The 24,368-nt window shown below is 38.8% G+C and overlaps 3 protein-coding genes across 7 annotated transcripts; 2 read left to right on the forward strand and 1 right to left on the reverse strand.

Annotated features, from left to right (window-relative positions):
- Positions 1-902: 902 nt before the first annotated feature.
- Positions 903-17,092, forward strand: LOC119988305 (E3 ubiquitin-protein ligase UPL1-like). Of its 4 annotated transcripts, none has more exons than XM_038833287.1 (17): positions 903-1,047; positions 1,227-1,335; positions 2,155-2,250; positions 2,328-2,531; positions 2,769-10,637; positions 10,717-11,034; positions 12,048-12,249; positions 12,397-12,689; positions 13,210-13,499; positions 13,623-14,748; positions 14,831-14,977; positions 15,138-15,218; positions 15,381-15,606; positions 15,692-15,831; positions 15,910-16,016; positions 16,173-16,345; positions 16,715-17,092. In XM_038833287.1, exons 2-16 carry the CDS (start codon positions 1,303-1,305, stop codon positions 16,273-16,275), a joined length of 11,235 nt encoding a protein of 3,744 aa, XP_038689215.1. In that variant the 5' UTR covers positions 903-1,047; positions 1,227-1,302; the 3' UTR covers positions 16,276-16,345; positions 16,715-17,092. The 4 variants fall into 4 exon arrangements, with proteins under 4 accessions (XP_038689215.1, XP_038689219.1, XP_038689216.1 ...); XM_038833291.1 differs by having other exon boundaries at positions 2,772-10,637; XM_038833288.1 differs by having other exon boundaries at positions 916-1,144.
- A 263-nt stretch (positions 17,093-17,355) lies between these two features.
- On the forward strand, positions 17,356-20,704 carry LOC119989607 (nicotinamide/nicotinic acid mononucleotide adenylyltransferase). 2 transcript variants are annotated; one of them, XM_038835238.1, is made up of 10 exons: positions 17,356-17,682; positions 17,866-17,958; positions 18,036-18,125; positions 18,231-18,316; positions 18,648-18,731; positions 18,927-19,011; positions 19,471-19,550; positions 19,752-19,853; positions 20,290-20,348; positions 20,440-20,704. In XM_038835238.1, exons 3-10 carry the CDS (start codon positions 18,107-18,109, stop codon positions 20,567-20,569), a joined length of 645 nt encoding a protein of 214 aa, XP_038691166.1. In that variant the 5' UTR covers positions 17,356-17,682; positions 17,866-17,958; positions 18,036-18,106; the 3' UTR covers positions 20,570-20,704. The 2 variants fall into 2 exon arrangements, with proteins under 2 accessions (XP_038691166.1, XP_038691165.1); XM_038835237.1 differs by having other exon boundaries at positions 17,357-17,682; positions 18,052-18,125.
- On the reverse strand, positions 20,664-22,991 carry LOC119989291 (nuclear transcription factor Y subunit B-9-like). Its single transcript, XM_038834724.1, has 3 exons — positions 22,957-22,991; positions 20,934-21,579; positions 20,664-20,823 (listed from the first exon to the last, which is right to left on the reverse strand). The coding sequence occupies exons 2-3, from the start codon at positions 21,458-21,460 to the stop codon at positions 20,664-20,666; spliced, it is 687 nt and encodes a 228-aa protein (XP_038690652.1). The 5' UTR covers positions 21,461-21,579; positions 22,957-22,991.
- Between the last annotated feature and the right edge of the window lie 1,377 nt (positions 22,992-24,368).

Genomic DNA, 24,368 nt, shown 5'->3' on the forward strand with positions numbered 1-24,368 from the left:
CTGCGTCAATTGTTTCTCTCTCAGTGAGCATATGGGGGTTGTACAAATTCTTCACTAGCACTAGCCGAAGCAAGAATGTTGACTTTAATTGGTTCCACTTTTTCTTAATTTGTTTCACCATGTAGATTAAAAAAGGAAAGAAAAGGATGATTTTCAATGAATTTTCCCCTAAAGTGAAAAAGAGGAAAGCTGTCTAGAGTTCCTCTTCTTTTTTTTTTCACTTTATTATTTGATTGGTGTATTATGATCAATTTCAAAGATGTGGTGGGACTGGTGCTTCACTACTAAGGAAGGATTAAGCCTTGCTGTTTAAGCTTTGCAAATAATACATTTTAATATTTGGATTTAGCTTTTTTTTATTTAACTAGTTAACGAGAAATCTAATATTTGAATCAACTTTTTTGTAATTTATGATTCCATCAAATGTTTGGATTATTTCCATTTTTTTTTTGAGTGAAAGGGATAGTTAATGGGTGTAGAAATAACGATCATACTTATATAACCATACACTTATAGAAGTCGAGCATTTAACCACAAAGATATTGTAAAAAAACGTTTTTCTAGAACTACTCATAACTCATGTGCAATAAAGCATTAAAAGTTAAAAAAAATAAAAATAAAATAACCTTCTTTTAAATTGATTAATTTTCACAAATTATTTTCTTAAAATTATATTCAAAATCATAAAATTGTTTCTAAAATTCATTATTTATACAATGTTTGCATGTAAAATATAGTAACTTATATATATTTTATTTTTGTCTTTTTTTATTATTAATTTTAGTTTTTCACTTTTTGTGCATTGGTTTTTTCTATTTTTTTTTTAAAATTCACAATTAGATTATTCTTATATTTCTTGCACATTTCTCCTACGTTTCCTTGTTATATAAAAACAACGGGAAGTCGGAAACTCGCTTAGCTTCTTCTCTCGGTCATAGAATTCTCTTCTTCTCACTCTTCTTCTGTAAGCTATCCATCTCTCTCTAAACCCAACTCTGTTACCCAATCAAAAACCCTAGTTTTCTCTCGATCGCCCAGAATTATCCGGTAATTCAACCGAACTCCCTCCATGTTATTATTGCTATCAGTTTTGGTGTACTGGTTGTAATCGTCGATGTATTTAGGGTCCGATCCTTGTCAAACAGTGTGATTTCAAAACCCTACTTAATTTTTCCTTTGTTTAATTATATCTTCAATATTGATTTTGTTCTTTGAAATTCTTGTAGATAATTGGGCACCTCGATCAATTCGTGATTGTGTGAGAAATTGATCGATTGTTCGGCAAATGCTCTTTGTTCCAAGATGAAGCTCAAGAAGAGGAGGACTGTGGAAGTGGTCTGTAACTCTGTATACTCTCCATTTCTCTTTGTTTCCGCGTACATGTGTGATTATTTATGCGGTGTAGTTTCGCGTGTTGAATGCTTTGGTCTATTTATGAGTTCGTGCTTCATCATGTAATCATAGATTTTTACGATTGATTTCTATTAGTTGATGGTATTGATTTCTATCGTTAAACGTCATAGTGTCATACTTGAAGTTCGTTTTGGTGGGAGGATATCTGAAGTTTTGTGGAAGTTTTTTTTTTTTTACTTATTTATGCTTGCTACTAAGTTTGCCATTTTGGTTTATTCCAAAGTTGTGTAATTTTTTGATGTTTGAATTATGTTCAGTTCCATGGGTTATATAACCTTGTTTTAAATGTCATAAAAAATTTAGTGGAAAGAAGTATTCAGAGGGGATACCTCCATTTTACAATCTGTAACAAGAAGTGAATTGATGGCATTCAAAAATGAATTAACATCCACATTGAAATGCACACTAAAACCAATAAGAGGGAATATGTAGCCACCTTTCACAAAGGCATGTCCATTTACAGCATATCTTCCAGGGATATTCATTCGAATTGACCACACAATTACTTATTATGAAATGTATAAAATTCGTTCTTTGTGGTAATGGATTCAATATTGTTGTAGTTCTATTGTTTGTTTATTTAAGTAACAGGCTATTTCTTTTAGTGGGTTATTTTACATCTATTCGTTTAGATATAATATATATTCCAGGTAAAGGATAATATCATGCCCTAAAATAATTTGATGTGGAAATTTTGGGGCTTATTGCTGACCTTTCTTTTTTATCTTTGCTTTTTAACAGCCTCCGAAAATCAAATCGTTCATTGGTAGTGTTATTGCTACCCCGCTCGAGAATATAGAAGAACCCCTGAAAACTTTTGTTTGGCAGTTTGACAAGGTGCCTTTACAACGCCTATATGATATACTGTTATTGCTTTTGTACTTTTGGTTTATGTTTATTTCTTGCTCATGCAGGGAGATTTTCATCATTGGATTGATCTTTTTACACATTTTGATTCATTTTTTGAGAAGCACATCAAATCAAGAAATGATTTGCAGCTTGAAGACAATTTCTTGGAATCTGATCCTTCATTTCCAAGAGAAGCTGTCCTTCAAATTCTCCGTGTTATCAGAATAATATTGGAGAATTGTACGGACAAGCACTTTTATAGTTATGAGGTAACCCTTTTCTCCTGTGTGCCTGGTGTTTAGTGGGTTTATTCCCAAAATTTTGTGTTTTTTGGCCTTTTTTCAATATCATTTTCTTATTCATTAATGTTTATATTTTTATGAAAGTTCTCATTTCATCTCAATAATGTTATTCCAATGATTGCATATTGTTCTTTTTAATTCTGCTTGTTCCCCCTCTTAATTCTTCTTTCCCTTGAATATTTTTTCCTGCCCCATGGTTCTCAGCAGCATCTTTCGTCCCTTCTTGCTTGCACCGATGCGGATGTAGTTGAGGCTTGTCTGCAGACATTGGCAGCTTTTTTGAAGAAAACTATTGCAAAGTACTCTATTCGAGATTCTTCTCTCAATTCGAAGTTATTTTCTCTTGCACAAGGATGGGGGGGCAAGGAGGAGGGTCTTGGATTAATTGCTTGTGCCATGGAAAGCGGGTGTGATCCAATTGCGTATGAGTTAGGTTGCACCCTCCATTTTGAGTTCTATGCTGTGAATGAGTCATCAACCGACTCCTTGGTTGGCGAACAGTTGACCCAAGGTCTACAAATCATCCATTTACCTAACATCAACAGTCGATCGGAGACAGATCTAGAGCTTTTGGACAAGTTAGTTATTGAGTATAAAGTACCCAGCAGTTTGAGATTTTCTTTGCTGACTAGGTTGCGGTTTGCGAGGGCTTTCAGCTCTTTAGCAGCTCGGCAGCAATATACATGTGTTTGCCTATATGCTTTCATTGTTCTTGTTCAGGCTAGCAATGATGCAGATGATCTAGTTTCTTTCTTTAACTCTGAGCCTGAGTTTGTCAACGAGTTAGTGTCCCTGTTAAGCTATGAAGATGCAGTTCCTGAGAAAATTCGAATTCTTAGTTTGCTTTCCTTGGTTGCACTTTCTCAAGATCGGTCCCGCCAGCAAACAGTATTGACTGCACTGACATCTGGTGGTCACCGAGGCATTTTATCCGGTCTCATGCAGAAAGCTATTAAGTCTGTTATTAGTAATACATCAAAATGGTCTCTGGTTTTTGCCGAGGCATTATTGTCTCTTGTTATTGTTTTGTCATCATCTTCATCAGGATGCTCGGCCATGCGTGAAGCAGGGTTTATTTCTACTCTTTTACCTCTCCTTAAGGATACAGATCCTCAACACTTGCATTTAGTCAGCACAGCTGTGCATATTCTAGAAGCTTTTATGGACTACAGTAATCCAGCAGTTGCATTGTTCAGAGAATTGGGTGGTTTAGATGATACCATCTCTCGTCTGAAGATAGAAGTTTCTCATGTAGAAAATGGTTCAAAGCAGCAGGGAGAAGACCCTAATGATGATGTGAGGAGTTTTCAACTGATTGCTGATGCTTCTTTGGAACTCGATAACATGCGGCCTTTATATTCTGAAGCTTTGATTTCTTATCATCGGCGATTGCTGATAAAAGCTTTGCTACATGCTATTTCTCTTGGAACGTATGCACCTGGAAACAATACCTATGTTTATGGATCTGAGGAGAGTTTGCTGCCAGAATGCTTGTGCATAATTTTTAGAAGAGCAAAAGATTTTGGTGGCGGGGTGTTTGCACTTGCAGCAACTGTCATGAGTGATCTAATTCATAAAGATCCCACTTGTTTTTCTGCCTTAGATGCAGCGGGTCTTCCTTGTGCCTTTGTGGATGCTATAATGGATGGTGTTCTTTGCTCTGCTGAAGCTATCACCTGCATACCTCAATGTTTGGATGCCTTATGCTTGAACAACAATGGTCTACAAGCTGTGAAGGACCGCAATGCATTGAGGTGCTTTGTAAAACTATTTACCTCTAGAACTTATATGCATGCTCTTGGCGGAGATACAACTGGATCCTTGTCTAGTGGACTGGATGAACTCATGCGACATGCTTCCTCATTGCGTGGGCAGGGCGTTGATGCAGTGATTGAAATATTGAATGCTATTTCAAAAGTTGGTTCCGGAAATGAAGATCCTGGGTGCTCTTCTGCTCCCGTTCCCATGGAAACTGATTCTGAAGAGAGGAGCCAGGTTCCATCAGAAGATAGGGAATCCTCCAGAATGGATTGTGTGGAGCAGATAACTGAGCAATCTTCTGGCAGTTCAGCGGTGAATATTGAGTTGTTTCTGCCTGAATGTGTAAGCAATGCTGCTCGTCTTCTTGAAACGATTCTTCAGAATGGTGACACATGCCGCATATTTGTTGAGAAGAAGGGGGTTGATGCTGTTCTGCAGTTAATGACCTTGCCTTTGATGCCTCTTTCAGCATCAGTTGGTCAGAATATCTCTGTTGCCTTCAAGAATTTCTCAGCTCAGCATCATCCTTCTTTGGCTCGGACAGTATGTTCATTCCTGCGAGAAAATCTAAGATCAACTAATGAACTGTTAAGTTCATTTGGGGGGACTCAGCTTGCCGTGGTTGAATCTTTAAGGCAAACAAAGGTGCTGAGATGCTTCTCCAGTCTTGAGGCTATAATGTCCCTTTCCAATTTTTTGTTGAAGGGAACTGCTACCATTGTTTCTGAATTAGGTGCATCAGATGCTGATGTATTGAAAGATCTTGGAAAGACATACAAGGAAATAATTTGGCAAATTTCTTTGTGTAACGATTCCAAGGTGGATGAGAAGAGAAGTTGTGATCAAGAACCTGAGAGCACAGATGCAGCTCCATCTAGTGCTGGAAGAGAGAGTGATGATGATGGAAACATTCCCATGGTGAGTTACATGAATCCCGTTTCTATTAGGAGTAGCTCTCAATCCATTTGGGGTGGAGAACGTGACTTTCTTTCAGTTGTTCATTCTGGAGAGGGCTTACACCGACGTAGTCGACATGGATTGACACGTATACGGGTTGGTAGGGGTGGGCGGCATACTCATGCTTTAAATGTTGATTCTGAATTACCTGCCAGTGTGCATGAAACATCTTGCCCCCAGGATGCTAAAAGGAAAAGTCCTGATGTTCTTGTCTTTGAAATTCTAGGCAAGCTGGTTTCCACAATGCGCTCTTTCTTCACAGCTCTTGTTAAAGGATTCACATCACCAAATCGCCGTAGAGCAGATGCAGGGTCATTGAGTTCAGCTTCAAAGACCCTAGGAAATGCTTTGGCTAAGATATTTCTTGAGGCTCTATGTTTCTCAGGTTATCCTACTTCAGCTGGGCTTGATAGGTCATTATCTGTAAAGTGCCGGTATCTTGGAAAGGTTGTGGATGACATGGCAGCTCTGACATTTGATGTTAGACGAAGAACATGCTATACCTCAATGGTCAATAACTTCTATGTTCATGGAACCTTTAAGGAGCTGCTTACCACTTTTGAAGCTACAAGTCAGTTGTTATGGACTTTACCATATTCTATACCAGCATCTGGTACTGATCATGAGAAGGTTGGTGAAGGAAGTAAATTATCACACAACACATGGCTTCTCGACACGTTAAAAAGTTACTGTCATGAGCTTGAATATTTTGTCAATTCTTCTTTACTCCTATCTTCGGCCTCTGCATCCCAGGTTCAGTTGCTTGTTCAGCCAGTTGCAGTTGGTTTGTCGATTGGGCTGTTTCCTGTCCCTAGGGATCCTGAACTTTTTGTCCGTATGTTGCAAGCTCAGGTTCTTGATGTTATCCTACGTGTCTGGAACCATCCTATGTTTCCAAATTGTAGTCCAGGTTTCATTGCTTCTATTATTTCGCTTGTTACACATGTGTACTCTGGTGTTGGAGAAGTGAAAAGAACTCGGAGTGGCATTGCGGGAAGTACAAACCAGCGTTTCTTGCCTCCTCCACCAGATGAGACTACTATTGCAACAATTGTTGACATGGGTTTTCCTAGGGCAAGAGCAGAGGAAGCTCTGAGACGAGTTGAAACAAACAATGTTGAAATGGCGATGGAGTGGTTATTTACTCATGCTGATGATCCAGTGCAAGAGGAAGATGAACTGGCTCGGGCACTGGCTCTTTCACTAGGAAGCTCATCAGAAGCATCTAAAGATGATAGTGTGGATAAATCACCAGATGTCCTGGCTGAGGAGTTGCAGACAAAAGCCCCCTCTGTTGATGATATTCTTGCTGCATCTGTGAAGTTGTTTCAGAGTAGTGATCAGATGGCATTCCTGCTGACAGATTTGCTTGTGACCCTTTGCAATAGGAACAAAGGCGAAGACCGTCCAAGGGTGGCGACTTATCTTATTCAGCAGATGAAGGTTTACCAGTTTGATTTTTCAAAGGACACTACTCCACTGAGTATGATATCGCATATCATAGCATTGCTACTTTCTGAGGATGGGAATATACGAGATATTGCCATGCAGAATGGGATTGTACCTGCTGCATTAGATATCTTAATGAGCTTCAAGGCCAGAAATGCATCAGGTAATGAGATTTTGGCCCTGAAATGCATTAGTTCTATACTGCTTGTCTTGGACAGCCTGTTGCAGTCGAGGCCCAGAATCATTTCCGAAACTACTGAAGGAACTCAGGCAAGATCATCCCCTGACACACCAATTCCAGCTTCAGTCGTGGAGGAAAAATCTGCATCAGATGTGAAAGAAGGTGCTACAGCATATGAAAAAGTTCTGGGGAAATCTACGGGATTCCTGACTGTTGAAGAGAGTCAGAAGGTGCTACTGATTGCTTGCGACCTCATCAAACAGCATGTCCCAGCTGTGATTATGCAGGCTGTTCTTCAGATATGTGCTAGATTGACCAAAACTCATGCACTGGCATTGCAATTCATTGAAAATGGTGGTTTGGCTGCTCTTTTTAGTCTTCCTAGAAGTTGTTTCTTCCCTGGATATGACTCTGTTGTGTCTGTTATCATTCGGCATCTTCTTGAAGATCCTCAGACATTACAAACGGCCATGGAATTGGAGATACGACAAACTTTGAGTGCAAACCAACACACAGGTCGCATTTCTCCTCGAGCATTTTTGACATCAATGGCACCAGTTATTTCTAGAGATCCTGCAGTTTTCATGAAAGCTGCTGCTGCAGTTTGTCAGTTAGATTCATCAGGAGGGAGGACTTTTGTGGTGTTATTGTTAGAAAAAGAGAAGGAAAAGGAAAAATCGAGAGTACCGGGCATGGAACTGGGGTTATCTTCTAATGAGCCTGTCCGGATATCTGAAAGCAAGTTACATGATGGATCAAATAAATGTACCAAAGGCCATAAGAAGATCCCTACCAATATTACTCAAGTTATTGATCAGCTTCTCGAGATTGTCTTGAAATACCTTTTGCCAAAAAGACAGGATGATTGTATGAGTTCTATGGAGGTAGATGAACCTGCTACCAAGGTGAAGGGTAAGTCAAAGGTTGATGAGAGTGACACATCAAAAAAGGAATCTGAATCTGAGAAATCTGCTGCGTTGGCTAAAATAACCTTTGTTCTCAAGTTACTGAGTGATATACTTCTTATGTATGTGCAAGCGGCCGGGTTTATACTGAGGAGGGATTTAGAATTGGGCCAATTCCAAGGATCTAATCAAACAGATTCTCATGGACATGGTGGGATAGTGTATCATGTTTTGCATCGACTGCTTCCTGTATCAACAGATAAATCTGCCGGACCTGATGAATGGAGAGAGAAATTATCTGAGAAGGCTTCTTGGTTTCTTGTGGTTCTATGTGGCCGTTCTGGCGAGGGGCGGAGGCGTGTCATTAATGAACTTGCGAAAGCCTTATCTTCCTTTTCAAATTCTGTGTGCAATTCAACCAATACCAATTTATTGCCTGATAATAAGGTTTTCACGCTTGCTGATCTAGCATATTCAATTTTGTCAAAAAATGCATCGTCTGCTAATCTATCTGGTTCTGGGTGCTCACCAGATATAGCAAAAAGTATGATAGATGGAGGAATGATTCGGTGTCTTACTGGCATCCTTCAAGTGATTGATTTGGACCATCCTGATGCCCCCAAAATTGTTAATCTTATACTTAAGTCTTTGGAAAGCCTTACAAGGGCAGCTAATTCTAGTGAGCAAAATTATAAATCTGAGGGGCTGATAAGGAAGACATTAGCTGAGTCAAGTGCTAGACATGACGATCATATAACGACGTTGGCTGCTGAGACCTCAGAGCCTGTTCAGAATAGCCGCGGTCTACTAGAAGTAGCAGATGCTGTGGAAACTGAACAAGAGCACCAAGGAACCACTCTAGGGGAAGGTAATCGTGATGCAAATGCAGATCAGACAGCTGAGCAGGCCATGAGAATAGAAGCAGAACAGGCGATGGCCAGCAACCCATCTTTGGATCTTGGAATGGGTTTCATGCATGAAGAGATGGAAGAAAATGGTGTGCTGCATAACCCTGATCAAATTGAGATGACTTTTCGGGTTGAGAATAGGGCAGATGACAACATTGGTGATGAGGATGATGACATGGGAGATGATGGTGATGATGATGAGGATGATGAGGAGGGGGATGATGAGGATATAGCTGAAGATGGTGCTGGCATGATGTCATTAGCTGATACGGACATGGAAGACCACGATGATACTGGTTTGGGAGATGACTTCCATGATGAAATGATTGACGATGAAGATGATTTTCATGAGAACCGTGTCATAGAGGTAAGGTGGAGGGAAGCCCTCGATAGTTTAGATCAGGTGCTTGGTCAGCCTGGGGCTGGTAGTGGACTTATTGATGTTGCTGCTGAACCTTTTGAAGGGGTGAATGTGGATGACCTTTTTGGTCTTCGCAGGCCAGTGGCATTTGAACGTCGGCGTCAGACTGTTAGGTCTTCCTTTGAACGTTCTATTACTGAGGTGAATGGCTTTCAACATCCCCTACTGTCAAGACCAGCCCAGTCTGGAGATTTGGGTTCAATGTCTTCAGCAGGGGGGAATTCATCCCGAGAATTAGATAGCTTTGGTGTGGCTCACTTCTCTATGTTTGATGCTCCCGTTCTTCCCTACGGTCATGCATCAAATAGTATCTTTGGTGATCGTCTGGGTAATGTTGCACCCCCTCCTTTGACAGATTATTCTGTAGGTATGGACTCGTTGCAGTTATCTGGACGAAGAGGGCAAGGTGATACTCGATGGACAGATGATGGTCGGCCACAAGGTAGTGCACAAGCTGCGGCCATTGCACAGGCATTGGAAGAACGGTTCCTATCTCAATTTCCAAGTGTTTCTCCAGTCAGCAATCCTACCGAAAGGGCATCCCAGAATTCAGGAGTACGGGATCAATCATCAGATGCTCCTCTAACTAATGATGGTCAAGTAATTATAGGAGGCGATAACACTAGCAGTCAGCAAAGTGAAGGCCAGCATCTAGAAAATGGAAATGAAGTTATAAACCAACCTAATCCATCAGAGCAAACCATTCCTTTTGGAGCGCAAGTCAGTGCTCAGTCTGTGGTGGAAGATGCTGGTGGATGTCCACAGGCACTTGAGCCAATGTTGATTCAACCTATTTCTCTAATCAGTGCACCCAGTGGCCATAATAGCGTGGAAATTGGGGAAGGTATTGGCACTGCACATGTGCAAGTAGGGCCCAGTTCCGAGTTTGTCAACTCATCTGACGAGTCTCAAGCTGGTCTGCAATTTGAAACGTCTGATAGTCTCCATGATATGTGCGTTCAGGTTGTGGGATTTGATGGATCTTCTAGAGTGAATGATCTGGCCAATAATCCTGTGTTAGTCCCTGCTCCAGTTCGTGCAACTGTTGAGGTTGATATGAATGGTATTGGTGCTGAAGGAAATCAAGCTGAACAAGGTATTCCTGCTCCTGAACTTGGTGGTGATGAGCCATCTTCTGCTCAAGATACAATGTTGTCTCTGGATGCCAATCAGGCTGAGCAAACTAGTGAAAATAATGATGTTCCTGGGGCAAATGCTATTGATCCCACCTTTTTGGAGGCACTTCCTGAAGACCTTCGGGCAGAAGTTCTAGCTTCCCAACAAGCTCAATCTGTTCAACCCCCAAGTTATGTGTCACCATCAGTTGATGATATTGATCCCGAGTTCCTGGCTGCTCTCCCTCCTGATATCCAAGCAGAAGTGTTGGCCCAACAAAGAGCGCAGAGGGCTGCACAACAGGCTGAAGGACAACCAGTTGACATGGATAATGCTTCAATTATCGCTACTTTTCCTGCTGATTTGCGTGAAGAGGCATGTAATTGGAATTTTTAGTCTAGTTTCATCTGAACTGGAATAACCTTTTTGTTTATGATGTTTTGTTTTGTTGCAGGTACTGTTGACGTCATCAGAAGCAGTTTTGTCAGCATTGCCTTCTCCGTTACTCGCTGAAGCACAAATGTTAAGGGACCGAGCAATGAGTCATTATCATGCTCGCAGCATTTTTGGAAGCAGCCACAGGCTAAACAGCCGGAGGAATGGTTTAGGCTTTGATAGGCAGACAGTTATGGACAGGGGGGTAGGGGTCACACTTGGACGAAGGGCAACTTCTGCTATTGCAGATAGATTGAAGGTGAAGGAAATTGAAGGCGAGCCTCTAGTGGATGCTGATGCCTTGAAATCTTTGATCCGGCTTTTAAGATTGGCTCAGGTAAATGTAACTTTCTAATTTTCTGCAATGTACACATCGATATATGTATTAACTTTTAATTAAGGGCACGATGTGCACAGCCTTAACCCCCGCTTTAATAAGGATAGGCCCCATGCAGGATTTGATAATTAAAGAGCAAAATTCACATTAAACTGGAATGCAGGATTCTTTAACATTTAACCTTTTAGTAGTAAAGTTTTAAGCAGTATTTCCTGTTGGAGATAGCTTTTTTTCTTTAATGGTTATTTTCTAGTTGCCCGTCAATTAATTATTTCTAGTTTCTTTAATGGTATTTAGTACTTGTTAGAACTAAATAAGTGGAAGCAGAAGCTGGTAAAATAAGCAATGGCAAACTCAAATTTTATATGTTAATAGTACTAACAAAAGTTGTCTCAAACTATAAACCTAGTAACCTATATATTAAAACGTTAAGCATGTGATTAATGTTTGGCCTCATGTCATTCCATCTAGACTAAATACCCCCTCCCTCCCTTCGTTTCTTAAAAAAAAAGAGTCAAAATGGCTTCCCCACGAAGGAGACATGGAAATGAAGTAAATTTCAAGGCATGAACATTTGGAAACTTTTGATGCTCATATTTGATATGATAACTACACTTCTCTCGAAGGCAGAAGCTCACACACAACATATATATATATATATATCTATATATTTTATTTTTTTTTTTGGGGGTGGGGGGGTTCTTCTCTCAATGGAAGTCTTATGGGTTAAGTCTTCTTGTCGAATTCATAACGAGGTCAAAAGTTCCTCTTAAAATTTTAGAAAAGTTTGTTCTGGAAGAGCCCAAGACTTTAGGTGCTCAATGTTAATATTTTTAACTTGTCTCACTATCAACATTTCTAAGTTGTCCCTCATGTTGTTGAGTGTTGTTATTTTTTGGTAAGTTTTTTTATATCTATATATACATTTATACACATAGACACTTAACTTTTAGTATACCTAAACGTTGATATAACATTTTTCTAACTGTTGTTTTCTCTTATGTTGTGATCAGCCCCTTGGTAAAGGCCTCCTACAGCGGCTCTTGTTGAATTTATGTGCACATAGTGGTACAAGGGCGATTCTAGTACGTCTTTTGCTGGATATGATTAAACCTGAAGCTGATGGTTTCGCCAGTGAATTGGCAACAATTAATTCCCAGAGGCTTTATGGTTGCCAATCAAATGTTGTTTATGGTCGATCACAGTTGTTAGATGGTATTCTTATAGTCTGATGTGGTCATCTTTATATGCATTCTTTATGACTAACTTGTTAAGCTTGTTCTTTGTGGAGGTTTTTATCTCTTACTGTTGCATTAAATTCTCGATCACTCGACTAACCTTCTTGATTTTGTTCTTTACCAGGTGTCCCTCCACTTGTGTTGCGTCGAGTCCTTGAAATTCTTACTTATTTGGCTACAAACCATTCAGCTGTTGCAAGTATGTTGTTTTATTTGGATCCCACACTGGTTCCAGAGCATTTTAGTTCTACTCTTCCGGGAGCCAAATTAGACAAAGGCAAGGAAAAGGTTGTGGATGTTGGAACTTCATCAAAAGCTCCAGAACAGTCGGTTGATGAACATGATGTTCCATTGATACTGTTCATGAAGCTCCTGAATCGGCCACTTTTTTTACGCAGCACTGTGCAGCTTGAGCAGGTACTTCATCTGAAGTGGTTTAATTATTATGCTAGCTCTAAAGGCATGTTGTATCATTGGTGATTATTCGAGCGGAATTCTGGAGGATATTTGTCTTTTCAATTGTTAAAAAAGTATGTGTACATGACTTAAAACAGGGAGACATATCAAATGGTGACTTCGTTATATAGTTCCTTTTTCTCCCGATCAGTTCATCACAAGTAGAATTAAAATGAATAGTAACGTGTGTTTACAGTTTCTTCACATCAATAAATCGAGCAACCAAATATTAGTTTAGCTGTTGACAAAATTTCCGCAATAGATGAAATAGGTTATTGGGCTCCTTTTGTTACTGTCTCCCTTTTCCAGCAAAGGTTGGTTCAAAAGAGCATTAAAACTTGCCCCCTTTTATGTATGGTCTATGATTTGGCTTTATATTGCTCTGAATTTTAAGTTGGTGATTTGCTTGATGTATTTTACTTTAATTCACAATTTTGAGCTAATATTAAGATGTCTGTGATGTAACTTCCCTACTGAACAGGTTATGGGTTTGCTTCAAGTAGTTGTACGTACAGCAGCATCGAAATTGGAGTGTCAATCACAATCTGAAAAGGGGAGAGTGGATTCACAAGAAGTGCCTGTTACTGAAGTGGAGGGTGATGTTCAGAAAGACCCCACTTCATTGGAACCCGAGTCTGGTGTGGAGGATAAGTGTGCCAACACTGAGTTATCAAATTCTGATAAAAAGAGGGACATCAGTACTTATCATATCTTCTTGCAATTGCCACAATCTGATTTGCGCAATCTTTGCCACCTTCTTGGTCATGAGGGGTATCAACTGTACTCTTTATAATATCTCTTAATGGTTTTAGTTCATTTCCTTTCTCTTCATTTTCCTGCTGCAGTGAATCAATAAACTGATTCACAATATGCTAACATTCTCTGTTAACTCAGGCTGTCGGATAAAGTTTACACGATAGCAGGTGAGGTGTTAAAGAAGTTGGCCTCAGTCACTGCATCCCGCAGGAGATTCTTTACTTCTGAGCTATCACAGTTGGCTCATAGTTTGAGCAATTCAGCTGTCAGTGAACTTGTTACATTGAGAAATACACACATGCTTGGTCTGAGTGCTGGTTCCATGGCTGGGGCTACAACCCTCCGCGTACTGCAAGCACTTAGCTCACTCATTTTGACTAGTGTTAGTGGATATAAGGGTCCAGAGAATGATGGGGGAGAGGAGGAGCAAATCACAATCTTGAAGTTAAATGTTGCCCTTGAGCCATTGTGGCAGGAATTGAGTGACTGCATTAGTATGGCTGAGAAACAGCTTAGTCAGACCTCTTCTGACACTACATTGTTGCCTATAAATGTGGGGGAGCACGTACAAGGGACATCTTCTTCTCCTCTTCCTCCAGGAACTCTGGGGCTGCTGCCTTTCATTGAGGCTTTCTTTGTTTTATGTGAAAAATTACAACCCTGCCATTGCACTGTGCAGCAGGATCAAGCAACTGTAACAGCCATAGAAGTCAATGAAGCTGCTCGAAGTTCAACTTCCCTGACCACAAAATGCAGTGGAGATCCTCAAAGGAAGCTTGATGGTGTTGTCACATTTTCAAGGTTTGCTGAAAAGCATCAACGGCTCTTGAATGCTTTTATTAGACAGAATCCTGGATTGCTGGAGAAATCTCTTTCTATGATCCTGAAGGCACCTAGACTGATTGATTTTGACAACAAGAAAGCTTATTTCCGCTCTAGAATAAGGCAACAGCATGAGCATCACCTTACTGGTCCACTGCGGATAAGTGTTCGGCGGGCATATGTTTTAGAGGACTCATATAATCAGTTACGGATGAGACCTAGTCAGGATTTGAAGGGACGATTGAATGTGCAGTTCCAAGGTGAAGAGGGTATTGATGCTGGGGGTCTGACTAGAGAATGGTATCAGTTACTGTCTAGGGTTATCTTTGATAAGGGGGCATTACTTTTCACTACCGTGGGTAACAATGCAACTTTCCAGCCAAATCCCAATTCTGTCTATCAGACTGAGCATCTTTCTTACTTCAGATTTGTTGGCCGTGTGGTAATTATCTGTGCTTTGGAACTGTTTGTTGGTAGAAAGATCAAGGTTGGTGTTGTTTTGAAAATGAATTTCCTGTTGGCAGGTTGCAAAGGCCCTGTTTGATGGACAACTTTTGGATGTCTATTTTACTCGGTCTTTCTACAAGCACATTCTTGATGTAAAGGTGACTTACCATGATATAGAGGCTGTTGATCCTGATTATTACAAGAATTTAAAGTGGATGTTGGAGGTTAGTGAGTGTTATTCCGCTCTTATTCACTATGGCTCAATTTATTGTCCTACTAGTATTTGCTATTTTCCTGTGGAGCAAGTGTCTTGTAGGGAGTGCCTGATTATATACAATCGAAAATAAAGCTGAGACTCAAACACTGCCGAATTTTTTGTCGCAGAATGATGTGAGTAACATACCTGATCTGACGTTTAGCATGGATGCAGATGAAGAAAAGCACATTCTTTACGAGAAAACTGAGGTATGTAAATGCCAAGTATTTACAATTCTTTTCCAGTTTCTCAGATATATTGAAAGACTTCTTTGTATATTGATCTCAATACCATTTCCCACGTCCCTCCTCCCAAATTTTCTCTCTATTTAAGATTGGTGCTTATTACCTATCATCCATTTTCTGAAAAAGGTGACTGATTATGAGCTTAAACCTGGGGGAAGAAATATAAGGGTCACCGAGGAAACGAAGCATGAGTATGTGGACCTTGTTGCTGATCATATCTTGACAAATGCTATTCGTCCTCAGATCAACTCCTTCCTAGAAGGTTTTAATGAGTTGGTCCCACCAGAACTCATATCAATTTTTAATGATAAAGAGCTTGAGCTCTTAATCAGTGGACTTCCTGAAATTGATCGTGAGTCGGCTTTCCTATTCCTTATATCAGTTTGCTTTTTTAAAAAAAAAATCTAGATGGTATTACCACATTATTCCTCTTGCAGTGGAAGATTTGAAGGCCAACACCGAGTATACTGGCTATACAGCAGCATCAAGTGTTGTCCAATGGTTTTGGGAGGTTGTGAACACTTTCAGCAAGGAGGACATGGCAAGATTGCTGCAGTTTGTCACTGGAACATCAAAGGTAATTGGACAGACCATTGCATACTTGGTGTTTGTGGGTACAATCCTAAGCCACTAAAACACTTTCCATGGTTTCCAGGTCCCATTGGAGGGTTTCAAGGAATTGCAGGGTATATCTGGACCACAGAGGTTTCAGATTCACAAGGCATATGGTGCTCCGCAGAGACTTCCTTCAGCTCACACATGGTTAGTTTGGATGATGATACTGGAGTATTAGTTTGGATGATGATACTGGAGTAGAAGTGTCCTTTATATTTTTTAAATATGTATAGTTTTATTGAATCATCGTCACTTTCCAATACTTGATCCTTTCTTCCTTTTGTTTTTTTTTGGCTTCTTTAGCTTTAATCAGCTGGACCTTTCTGAGTATACTTCTAAGGAACAGCTTCAGGAACGCTTGCTGCTTGCTATACATGAAGGCAGTGAAGGGTTTGGTTTTGGTTAACTGAATTTTTACATGATTTTGTTGCCCCAGCAGTGCTACAATTCAATTCATCTTCAAGTCTCTTGTACATGTAAGTTGTTCTCCTTGATTAATTATTTATTCAATTCCTCTCTGGATTTTCTCTTCATACCCAGTTTTGCCAACCCACCATGCATACAAGGTTCAGTGCCTGTAGCAAACTTCATATGCTTCAGACTTTCTCGTCTTTGCTACCTTGGACTCATGGGTTTATCATTGTATGAAGACTTGACCAAAAATACCGGGATTGATACCCAGCATCTCCAATATAAGTTTTGTCTTGTGCAATTGGTAGAGACTGCACCAGTATCTTTATTTCACATAGCCTGCATCTTACATGAGTCAGTGGAGCAACCAATGCGAATTAGTTTCTTCTTTAGCTTAAGCATGAGCTGACTATATCGTGTATTGGGGAATGCAGATAGACGGTGACTTGTTCCGGTGGACAGAACATGGCGTGAGGCAACCACGTAAAGGTGTTGGAAACGTGGATTGGGAAGGGATATATCTCTATTTGATAGAATTGGCAGGCGATGAAATATTATTCTTCAATTGCAAGTTGAGCTCCTCAATTCCAATGGGCTGTACAATGCAATTTTTGTTTTCAGGTTTTGTGTAGCTCAAAATGTAGATACAGCATTTCTTTGTTTATATATATATATATATGAGTTATTCTTATGTTGTTACTCAGTGTCAAATATTATCTTGGCATATGGCCATTTCCATTCACTTTTGTAGTGTTGTAACTATTATGAGTTTTGGCAATAAGAATAGAATCATCAGAGTGTTCTTGAATGGATCTACTTTTGCCTGTTTCCAGTGTCCGAGCTGGCTGCTTAATACAACTTTTAGTAGCTGGAAGAGTGGGCACGTTTTTAACCAAATGTTCAGACATTTTACAGCTGACAGTTCAAATTTGTTCTGATTTTGCGAATGTGGAAGATAAAATTAATTTTTCAATAAATTACAGATGGTGAAATGGTAAAAAAGTCCAGCATAGAATTGTTTACAATGGAGGAAGTCAAGGAAATTAAATCTTGTTCCCGATAAAGGGTGTAGACAACAGTTGAGTTAAGAATGAAGTTTGAGTAATTTTGCGAAATTTGTAATGGTCAAAAAAGAAGGTCTTCACACAAATGGGATTTGTAACTTCCTCGTAAAAACTGATTCGATTGATGGGATTTGGCTAAAATCTTCAACTGAACAATCAATCTCCTTCCCCTTGACAGACCCGTCTTAAAACAAGTGCCGGATTACCTCCTTCCTTTCCTCTCAACAACTAGAAGCGCTCGCTGGAATTCCTCCTTCCTTCCTCTACAGGCGCCAACTTTATAATCAATCAATAATAATCAAGTAGCTTCAGCTTCCCAAGACGATTTCTTTCCACAGGTACGTCTCCCTCCCTAATTCCTTCGTTTTTCTTCTTCGAGGCTCCATCTGCCTCACCTGGAAATCTGGAATTGCTTTCATTTGGAATAAAAACAGGGATCGCCAAGGCTTTGACCCTCTGTTTTTGTACCCTTTTTTTTTTCTGCGATTCTGAATTTTGACCAAATGTTACATTACCCTTAGAAAACGACTGTTTCGATCGCCAGTCGCCATTGCATTACCCGCCATGGACGTCGATTTGCCGCTCGACAAGTTATCTTTGAAAGCAATAGCTAAGTCAGTCCTTAATTTCCATGAAAGCTTTGTTTTTCTTTATCGATCTTCGAAACACGTCTCTCACCTTCTTTTCCTAGGAATTTTATTGTCCAGTGAGAAGATATTTGTGGTTTTGGTGGCAACTGGAAGCTTCAATCCTCCAACATATATGCATTTGCGTATGTTTGGTGAGTATTTTCAATGGTACCATTGCTTTTCATTAGTATTATGGTGGTTTGTTGTTGTGATTGATTTGTATGTGTGTTTAAATCTGTGAATTCTTATATGGTTAGAGCTGGCAAGAGATGCTTTGAATGCAGAGGGAAATTGTGTGATTGGAGGCTATGTATCACCTGTTAATGATGCATACAAGAAAAGGGTACGTGGAAATTGCCACCTTTTCATTATCAATTTAATTGAGTTGCGTATAGTGTACAATGTTCTGCTTTTGAATCGTTCATCATGATCTTAGATATAGTGACAAGTTTTAAAGATAAGAGTAATTTCATGTTTCCATTTTAGCAAATCTTGATGGTCTTTGATTAACGTTCCGCTTTAGATTTGAAAAACTATTGATGCTGGTGCTTAGACAAACGATTCCTGCATTATCACAGCTCATGAATTGCAGTGCAGTATAGCTGTGTTCCTTTTGTTTAGATTTTGTACTTTTTAATTTTCTATGGCTAATGGCAAGTTGAATGGTTTCACAGGGACTTATATCTGCCAAGCATCGTATACAGATGTGTAATCTAGCCTGTGAAAGTTCAGATTTTTTAATGGTTGATACATGGGAGGTAATTTTTCTCAACCCTGACCTAACTGTTCAAATTTCTTGGAATTTTAGAATAGAAATTGAGTGTCTAGTACTCATTTTTCATTTCCATTGAATAGCATAAAGCATCTGTTAGATGCCAAGCGTATTATGCCTATCATTATTATCATGCTTTTGATAACTAAAACTGGTTTAATGTGTGTTTACCTTATTACAGGCTAAACAAAACGCCTATCAACGAACTTTAACTGTTTTATCTAGAGTCAAAGACTTTTTGGTTGAGCATGGACTGGTTTCCAGAGGTAAGATTAGCGTGCAGTTTTCATTCCCTTTCTTGACATTTGAACGGTAGAACCTCAAAGTCATTGTTTTTGGAACAATACATGTAAGCATATGAACATATACATGCATGCGAGAACATAAACAATCATGTAAACTTTAATTTCAGTATTCTATCTGTCAAACAAAAGTTTTTGTGCACCAGGTTTAGATATCTTAGCTAGTAAGTTCGACTTTGCGGACAACTCAAAGGAGATTCAGTGAGAGTCATAGAAGTGGCCTAAATGGCTTAATAAAGACTCAAATTTTAGTACCTTCACAAGTTAATGGTTAATGTGTTGTGTATTCTTGAAGGCTCATTTAGTTTGTTCTGATCTAGAATTCATTTTCTAGCTTAAAAGCGTGGCTTTCGAACTTATCTTCAATTTTTATTACAACTTGTGATATCAATATAATGAGCCAATGTTTCTCTTTCCTTGTAGACTCCCTCAAGGTCAAGCTTGTCTGCGGATCTGATTTGCTGCAATCTTTTAGCATTCCTGGATTTTGGATCCGTGAGCAGGTAAAATACTGAGGAACTTATGTCAACTGCGGATCCAGTGCTCTGATCTATGAGGGGTTAAAAACAAGAATTCTCTTCAAAAAATTTATGCTTACTTTCTAGTGAAAAATATTTTCATTTAGCTAATATAATATCTTTGTCGGTTTCAAACTTCTTGATATGAAATTGTAGCCTGTAATGGTGATTTTTTTTCCCTCTTAGATCAAGATCATCTGCAAGGACTATGGTGTGGTTTGCATTCGAAGAGAAGGACAAGATGTTGAGAAGATCATCTCTGATGATGAAATCTTAAATGAATACAAGGTAATCAGAGTTGTTGGATTCGTTTAGCAATTTTTTCAGCTAATTTCTATCTGGTAGTTTGAGTGTGCTTACACCTATGAATTCTCTTAGTCAAAACCTGGCGAAATTGACTTAACCTAGGTCTATATCTATGATTCCAACTTAAGGCATTTATTTAGTTGACATTTTGGTTTTAACTACTAAACATATTTTGTTCAAAAGGTTGAAATTAGCCTTGTATGATCATATCTCGAATGTCGAATATTTGACAATGCTTCTAGAAAAGAAACTTTAATCTCGGTATATATAAGATTTCTCCTAGTGGCTTTTGTTGAAAGTAATCTTCTTTTTTTCTTTTTGTGGTCGTCGTTGACAGTAATCTATACGCACTGCTTATGGTCTATGATGTGCTAGTCTATTCCATTCAAATTCAGTTATATGCCGATTTTTCTTGCAGCATAACATCAAAGTTGTCGATGAACTTGTACCGAACCTAATCAGCTCAACCAGAATGAGGTGAATAGGATCTCTTAACACTGATGGAATTCAATGAAATCTTAAAACTACTTATTTACTTCAAGGATGCTTCTGTGATGTGTTTTCTCAGGGAATGCATTTCAAGGGGATTGTCAATAAAATACTTGACTGCCGACAAAGTGATCGATTACATCAAGGACTATCATTTGTACTTGAGCTCAGATGACAAGGAAAGCCTTAATTGTAATGGAAGCATGTAAGTAGGGTATAGATAAATATCTTCATTGTTAAAAACCCTTACTAATTTAATTGAAGAATCATTTCTAATATGAATCACATTGTATTGATATTGGTTTAGATATCTGTATTGATGATAGAGCCATTGAACTTCTTCATCCATGGATTTTCAATTGTAATGTTGGGGAAAATGGCAGCAACCAATTTATCCAATCCAATACGCATGCGTCTTAGTTCTTTCATCTCATTTGAATGGGAAAAAGAAACACAGAACGATCTTTTGAAGCACAGTAATCAAACCTTATTCCCTGTTTTTTCTCGATCAGTTTTATCATATTATATCCCTTTATTTTTGGTTTGATTTTCTGTTGTCATTTGAATCCATACTGATCATCAATCTTGTTGCCGGGCACTCCCTGCGGAAAGTTGTCAAAACCATGAATGTTGTTCACATTCTGCTGTGATGAAGAGCCTCCAGATTCATCCCTGTAGTATCCACCCATCACTACTTGTGCAGGATCATACATCATTGTCTGAATGTTGCCACTCACGTTAAATGCAGGCAAAATGGGAGGCAGAGAAACAGCAGCAGCAGCACCATAATCTAATCCGCGCTTTGGAAGACTCTCCCCGCGCACAGAGTTGCTCTCTCTCTCCGCCTCACGGTAGCGCTGGAGAAAGAGACTGAGAGGCTGAGTGTAGTTGTCGAACCCCAGCTTTCCCATCGCCCACAAAACATCGTCCGCGGTGATAGTCTTGCGCTGCTCCTGATGGCACCGCTCGTTGGCCTCGCTGGTGACAAAGCTAATGAATTCAGACACACATTCTTGGATGGTTTCTTTAGCATCATCAGATATTTTGGCATGGGGTGGGAGGATTCGACGCATGATTCGGATCACATTCGCGATGGGCATGTATTGATCCTGCTCACGGGTCGCTTGTTGCCTGTGTTGTTCTCCATAGTTGGTGACAGAGTTTGTATTTCTGTTGTTGTTGATGGTAATGTTGCTTGAGCTTCCACTTCCAGCGTAGGCTGAGTTCAAACAAAAAGTGCAAATCATTGGCATTGCTTTGGTTAATAATCACACTCTCAAACCAACACATGCTAATCTAATGGGAACTTGCAAATGCTATTGGGCCTAGCCCAAGCAGGTAAAACTCAGGCCCATCATAAATTCATGGGCCAAACCTAGTAAAACATAGGCCCACTGAAATTGAGAACTAGCAAATGCTTTTGGGCTTGGCCCAAGAAGGTAGAAACTGTCATAGGAAAAATAAAAACAAAAATTAAAACCAGCAAAACAAAAGTCGTTGAATAATATTTAATTAGGGAAAGAAAGAAACAAAAAAGTGAATTTTGTTTTTCAAGATTTTTGTCACCTAGTGGATCCACATCAGCAGAAAATGCCACACAAAGTACTCCTCCCCATGAATGGTTACTGTTCAGATTTTCTCTGTTGTTTCTGCAAAGTCAAAGGCCTTTTCCTCTAACCAAATAGCTTCAAATTTTCCATGGAAAACGAAAACGTTCTGCTTGGTTGACCAGAAAATTTAAAATTTTTTGACAGAAGAAATCTACACTCACTGATCACGATAAGAAAAAGCAAATGATGAACATTGGCTCAAGAAGATTAATAGGGAAAACTCATTTTTTAAGTTTTGATTTATAAGCAAAAAGACAAATTTTCAACAATAAAGCAAATCAAGTCAAAAATACATTGATTACATGACCTTCATGCATGGCTGCCACGTAATTATATATTACTGACAACGAAATAACATTTAATTTTTCTTATCATAAACTCTTGTGTTCAAAAACTGGATGTATTAATTTACAGCACAAGCAAGAAAATCAAAAACAACATTTACTGTAAAATACTAGTAGAGATCAAGAACCCCAAGAAGGTCAAAAAGATGACCTAACATGCCTTTTTTTTCATCTTGAAATGACAAAAAAATACAAAATAATACATCAAATCTATTTTGTGTATGTATGTATATGTGTGTGTGTGTGTGTGATATTTGTATGAGTGACATTTAATTTTTTTAAATACATTTCATGAATGCATCATGTATATACATCTCATCCTCCTCAAAACCAGTACAACATATAAATCTCAAAAAAAAAAAAAAAAAAAACACCAAACAAAAATACCGACATACGATGATATATACGACACGCAAAAGGAAATGATGTTGAAAGAAAAACTCCATCTAACCAAAATGAGGCACAAACGTTACAAACCAATCACAGTACAAATGTTACAAATCAATCCGATCCGATGTGGGATAAAGCCTTAACAATTGGTTTTTCCCTCAAAATACTCATACATATATGATATCAACAATATCTATATGTTGATACAAAATAAAAATGGATTTGAAAAACTCAAGATGTATATACTATCACCTTCGTAGGTTGTTCTTGCATGCTTGCCGTGGCGATGGAGCCCACCTCCACCTCCACCTTCACCTTCACCTTCACCTTCCATTCTCTCTCTCTCTGACTTGTCCCTTCAAAAGCAGTGGACTATTGTATGCTGCTATACACAGTTATATGTAGTGGTAGAAAATATAAACTATAAAAGTATTAAGAAAATAAAAAATATTAACCGGCGTAGTCTACGAGGACATCCACTATTGCCGGTAATTACAGCATTTTTAATTGGCTAAAGGGAGTTGCTTTGACTGGAACTTGAAGGTTACAGGTCAATAAGAGTGGGGCCTGGGGTTTTATGGGCCTTTGAGTGAGATATATCCAAGCATGGATAGGGTGAGAGATGAGTCTTGCAGCTATATCCTTGTAGTGACGCGATGATGTGAGAGTTTTGACTCAATTTACTTTGTCGTTATGTGATAAATTTCTAACCACATGAGTTTGACGGTCTGAGTTTATGTTCATATCGAATGTTCAAAATGTAAACTCATATGGTATCGGTATCCGTTACTAAAAGAGAGATGAGTGTGTGAATTATTAATTTATCTTTCTTCTTCTCATTATCTTTCTTCTTCTTCAACATGTTTCAGAATGGTATTTAATTTATTAGATTTTTCTCATTTATAAATCGTTCCATTTGTATGACTCTTTGTTGTTCTCTTTAATACAATTTTGGGTTAATGAAAGAGTTTCCAGCTTGATCACCCAACGTTCATACATTACAACTTAGTAACCGAAAATTTAAATTTGTTCTAATCTACAAGCGCAGGCAGATTTCTTAGTTTTCGGACAACCAACAGATTTACACTCAGTTGCGAACGTGTATAGCCATATATGGAATAAATAGATTAGGTGTAAATTGAATAAAATTATCGGTTACTGAGATATTTACAAAGAGAACTTCATTAGTAAACTTTTTAATTTTTAAGAATGACCGTTTTTTTTTGGATTTGGTAGATTGTCTCTGTGATTTTCTAACGATCTTTTTAATGAATTTTTGTCTACAATGTCATAGATTTTCTCGTTATGAGTTGTGATTTTGTAAGAACGTCTTATTTGTTCTCTTTTGATAAAATATAGACGCGTGTTTTTCAATAAAAACAATATTATTCATAAAAATAATCGAAATATATATGTTTGCATATATATATATTTTAAAAAAACATTCCTTGATGTGAAAATCATGATGTATACTACAGACCTGTATCGCACCTTAAAGTTCCTTAGACGAAATCAAGATAAATCGTTGATATTTTACCAGGGGAGTGACCCCGAAGTATTGGTGAGACGTTGTGAACCTAACGCCCATGTGTTTACTAGGAATAGCAGGAACCAACTCGGCCAATCCCTCCAGATTTGGGTAACTTATCTTTAGCATCCCTCCT

The sequence above is a fragment of the Tripterygium wilfordii genome, chromosome 21, assembly GCF_013401445.1.
Source record: "Tripterygium wilfordii isolate XIE 37 chromosome 21, ASM1340144v1, whole genome shotgun sequence".
In the NCBI taxonomy this organism is placed as follows: domain Eukaryota; kingdom Viridiplantae; phylum Streptophyta; class Magnoliopsida; order Celastrales; family Celastraceae; genus Tripterygium; species Tripterygium wilfordii.

What these genes read in the sequence shown, in the direction of transcription:
- LOC119989607 (XM_038835237.1), top strand. Translation starts at nt 17,909, where the DNA reads ATGGACGTCGATTTGCCGCTCGACAAGTTATCTTTGAAAGCAATAGCT. An exon ending in TCTTTGAAAGCAATAGCTAA is followed by an intron (nt 17,959 to 18,051) that starts GTCAGTCCTTAA and finishes TTTATTGTCCAG; the next exon opens with TGAGAAGATATTTGTGGTTT. An exon ending in ATCAGCTCAACCAGAATGAG is followed by an intron (nt 20,349 to 20,439) that starts GTGAATAGGATC and finishes GTGTTTTCTCAG; the next exon opens with GGAATGCATTTCAAGGGGAT.
- LOC119989291 (XM_038834724.1), bottom strand. Translation starts at nt 21,460, where the DNA reads ATGCCCATCGCGAATGTGATCCGAATCATGCGTCGAATCCTCCCACCC. An exon ending in GGCAACAAGATTGATGATCA is followed by an intron (nt 20,824 to 20,933) that starts GTATGGATTCAA and finishes GTGCTTCAAAAG; the next exon opens with ATCGTTCTGTGTTTCTTTTT.
- LOC119988305 (XM_038833287.1), top strand. Translation starts at nt 1,303, where the DNA reads ATGAAGCTCAAGAAGAGGAGGACTGTGGAAGTG. An exon ending in AGCACTTTTATAGTTATGAG is followed by an intron (nt 2,532 to 2,768) that starts GTAACCCTTTTC and finishes CATGGTTCTCAG; the next exon opens with CAGCATCTTTCGTCCCTTCT. An exon ending in CTTCCTTCAGCTCACACATG is followed by an intron (nt 16,017 to 16,172) that starts GTTAGTTTGGAT and finishes TGGCTTCTTTAG; the next exon opens with CTTTAATCAGCTGGACCTTT.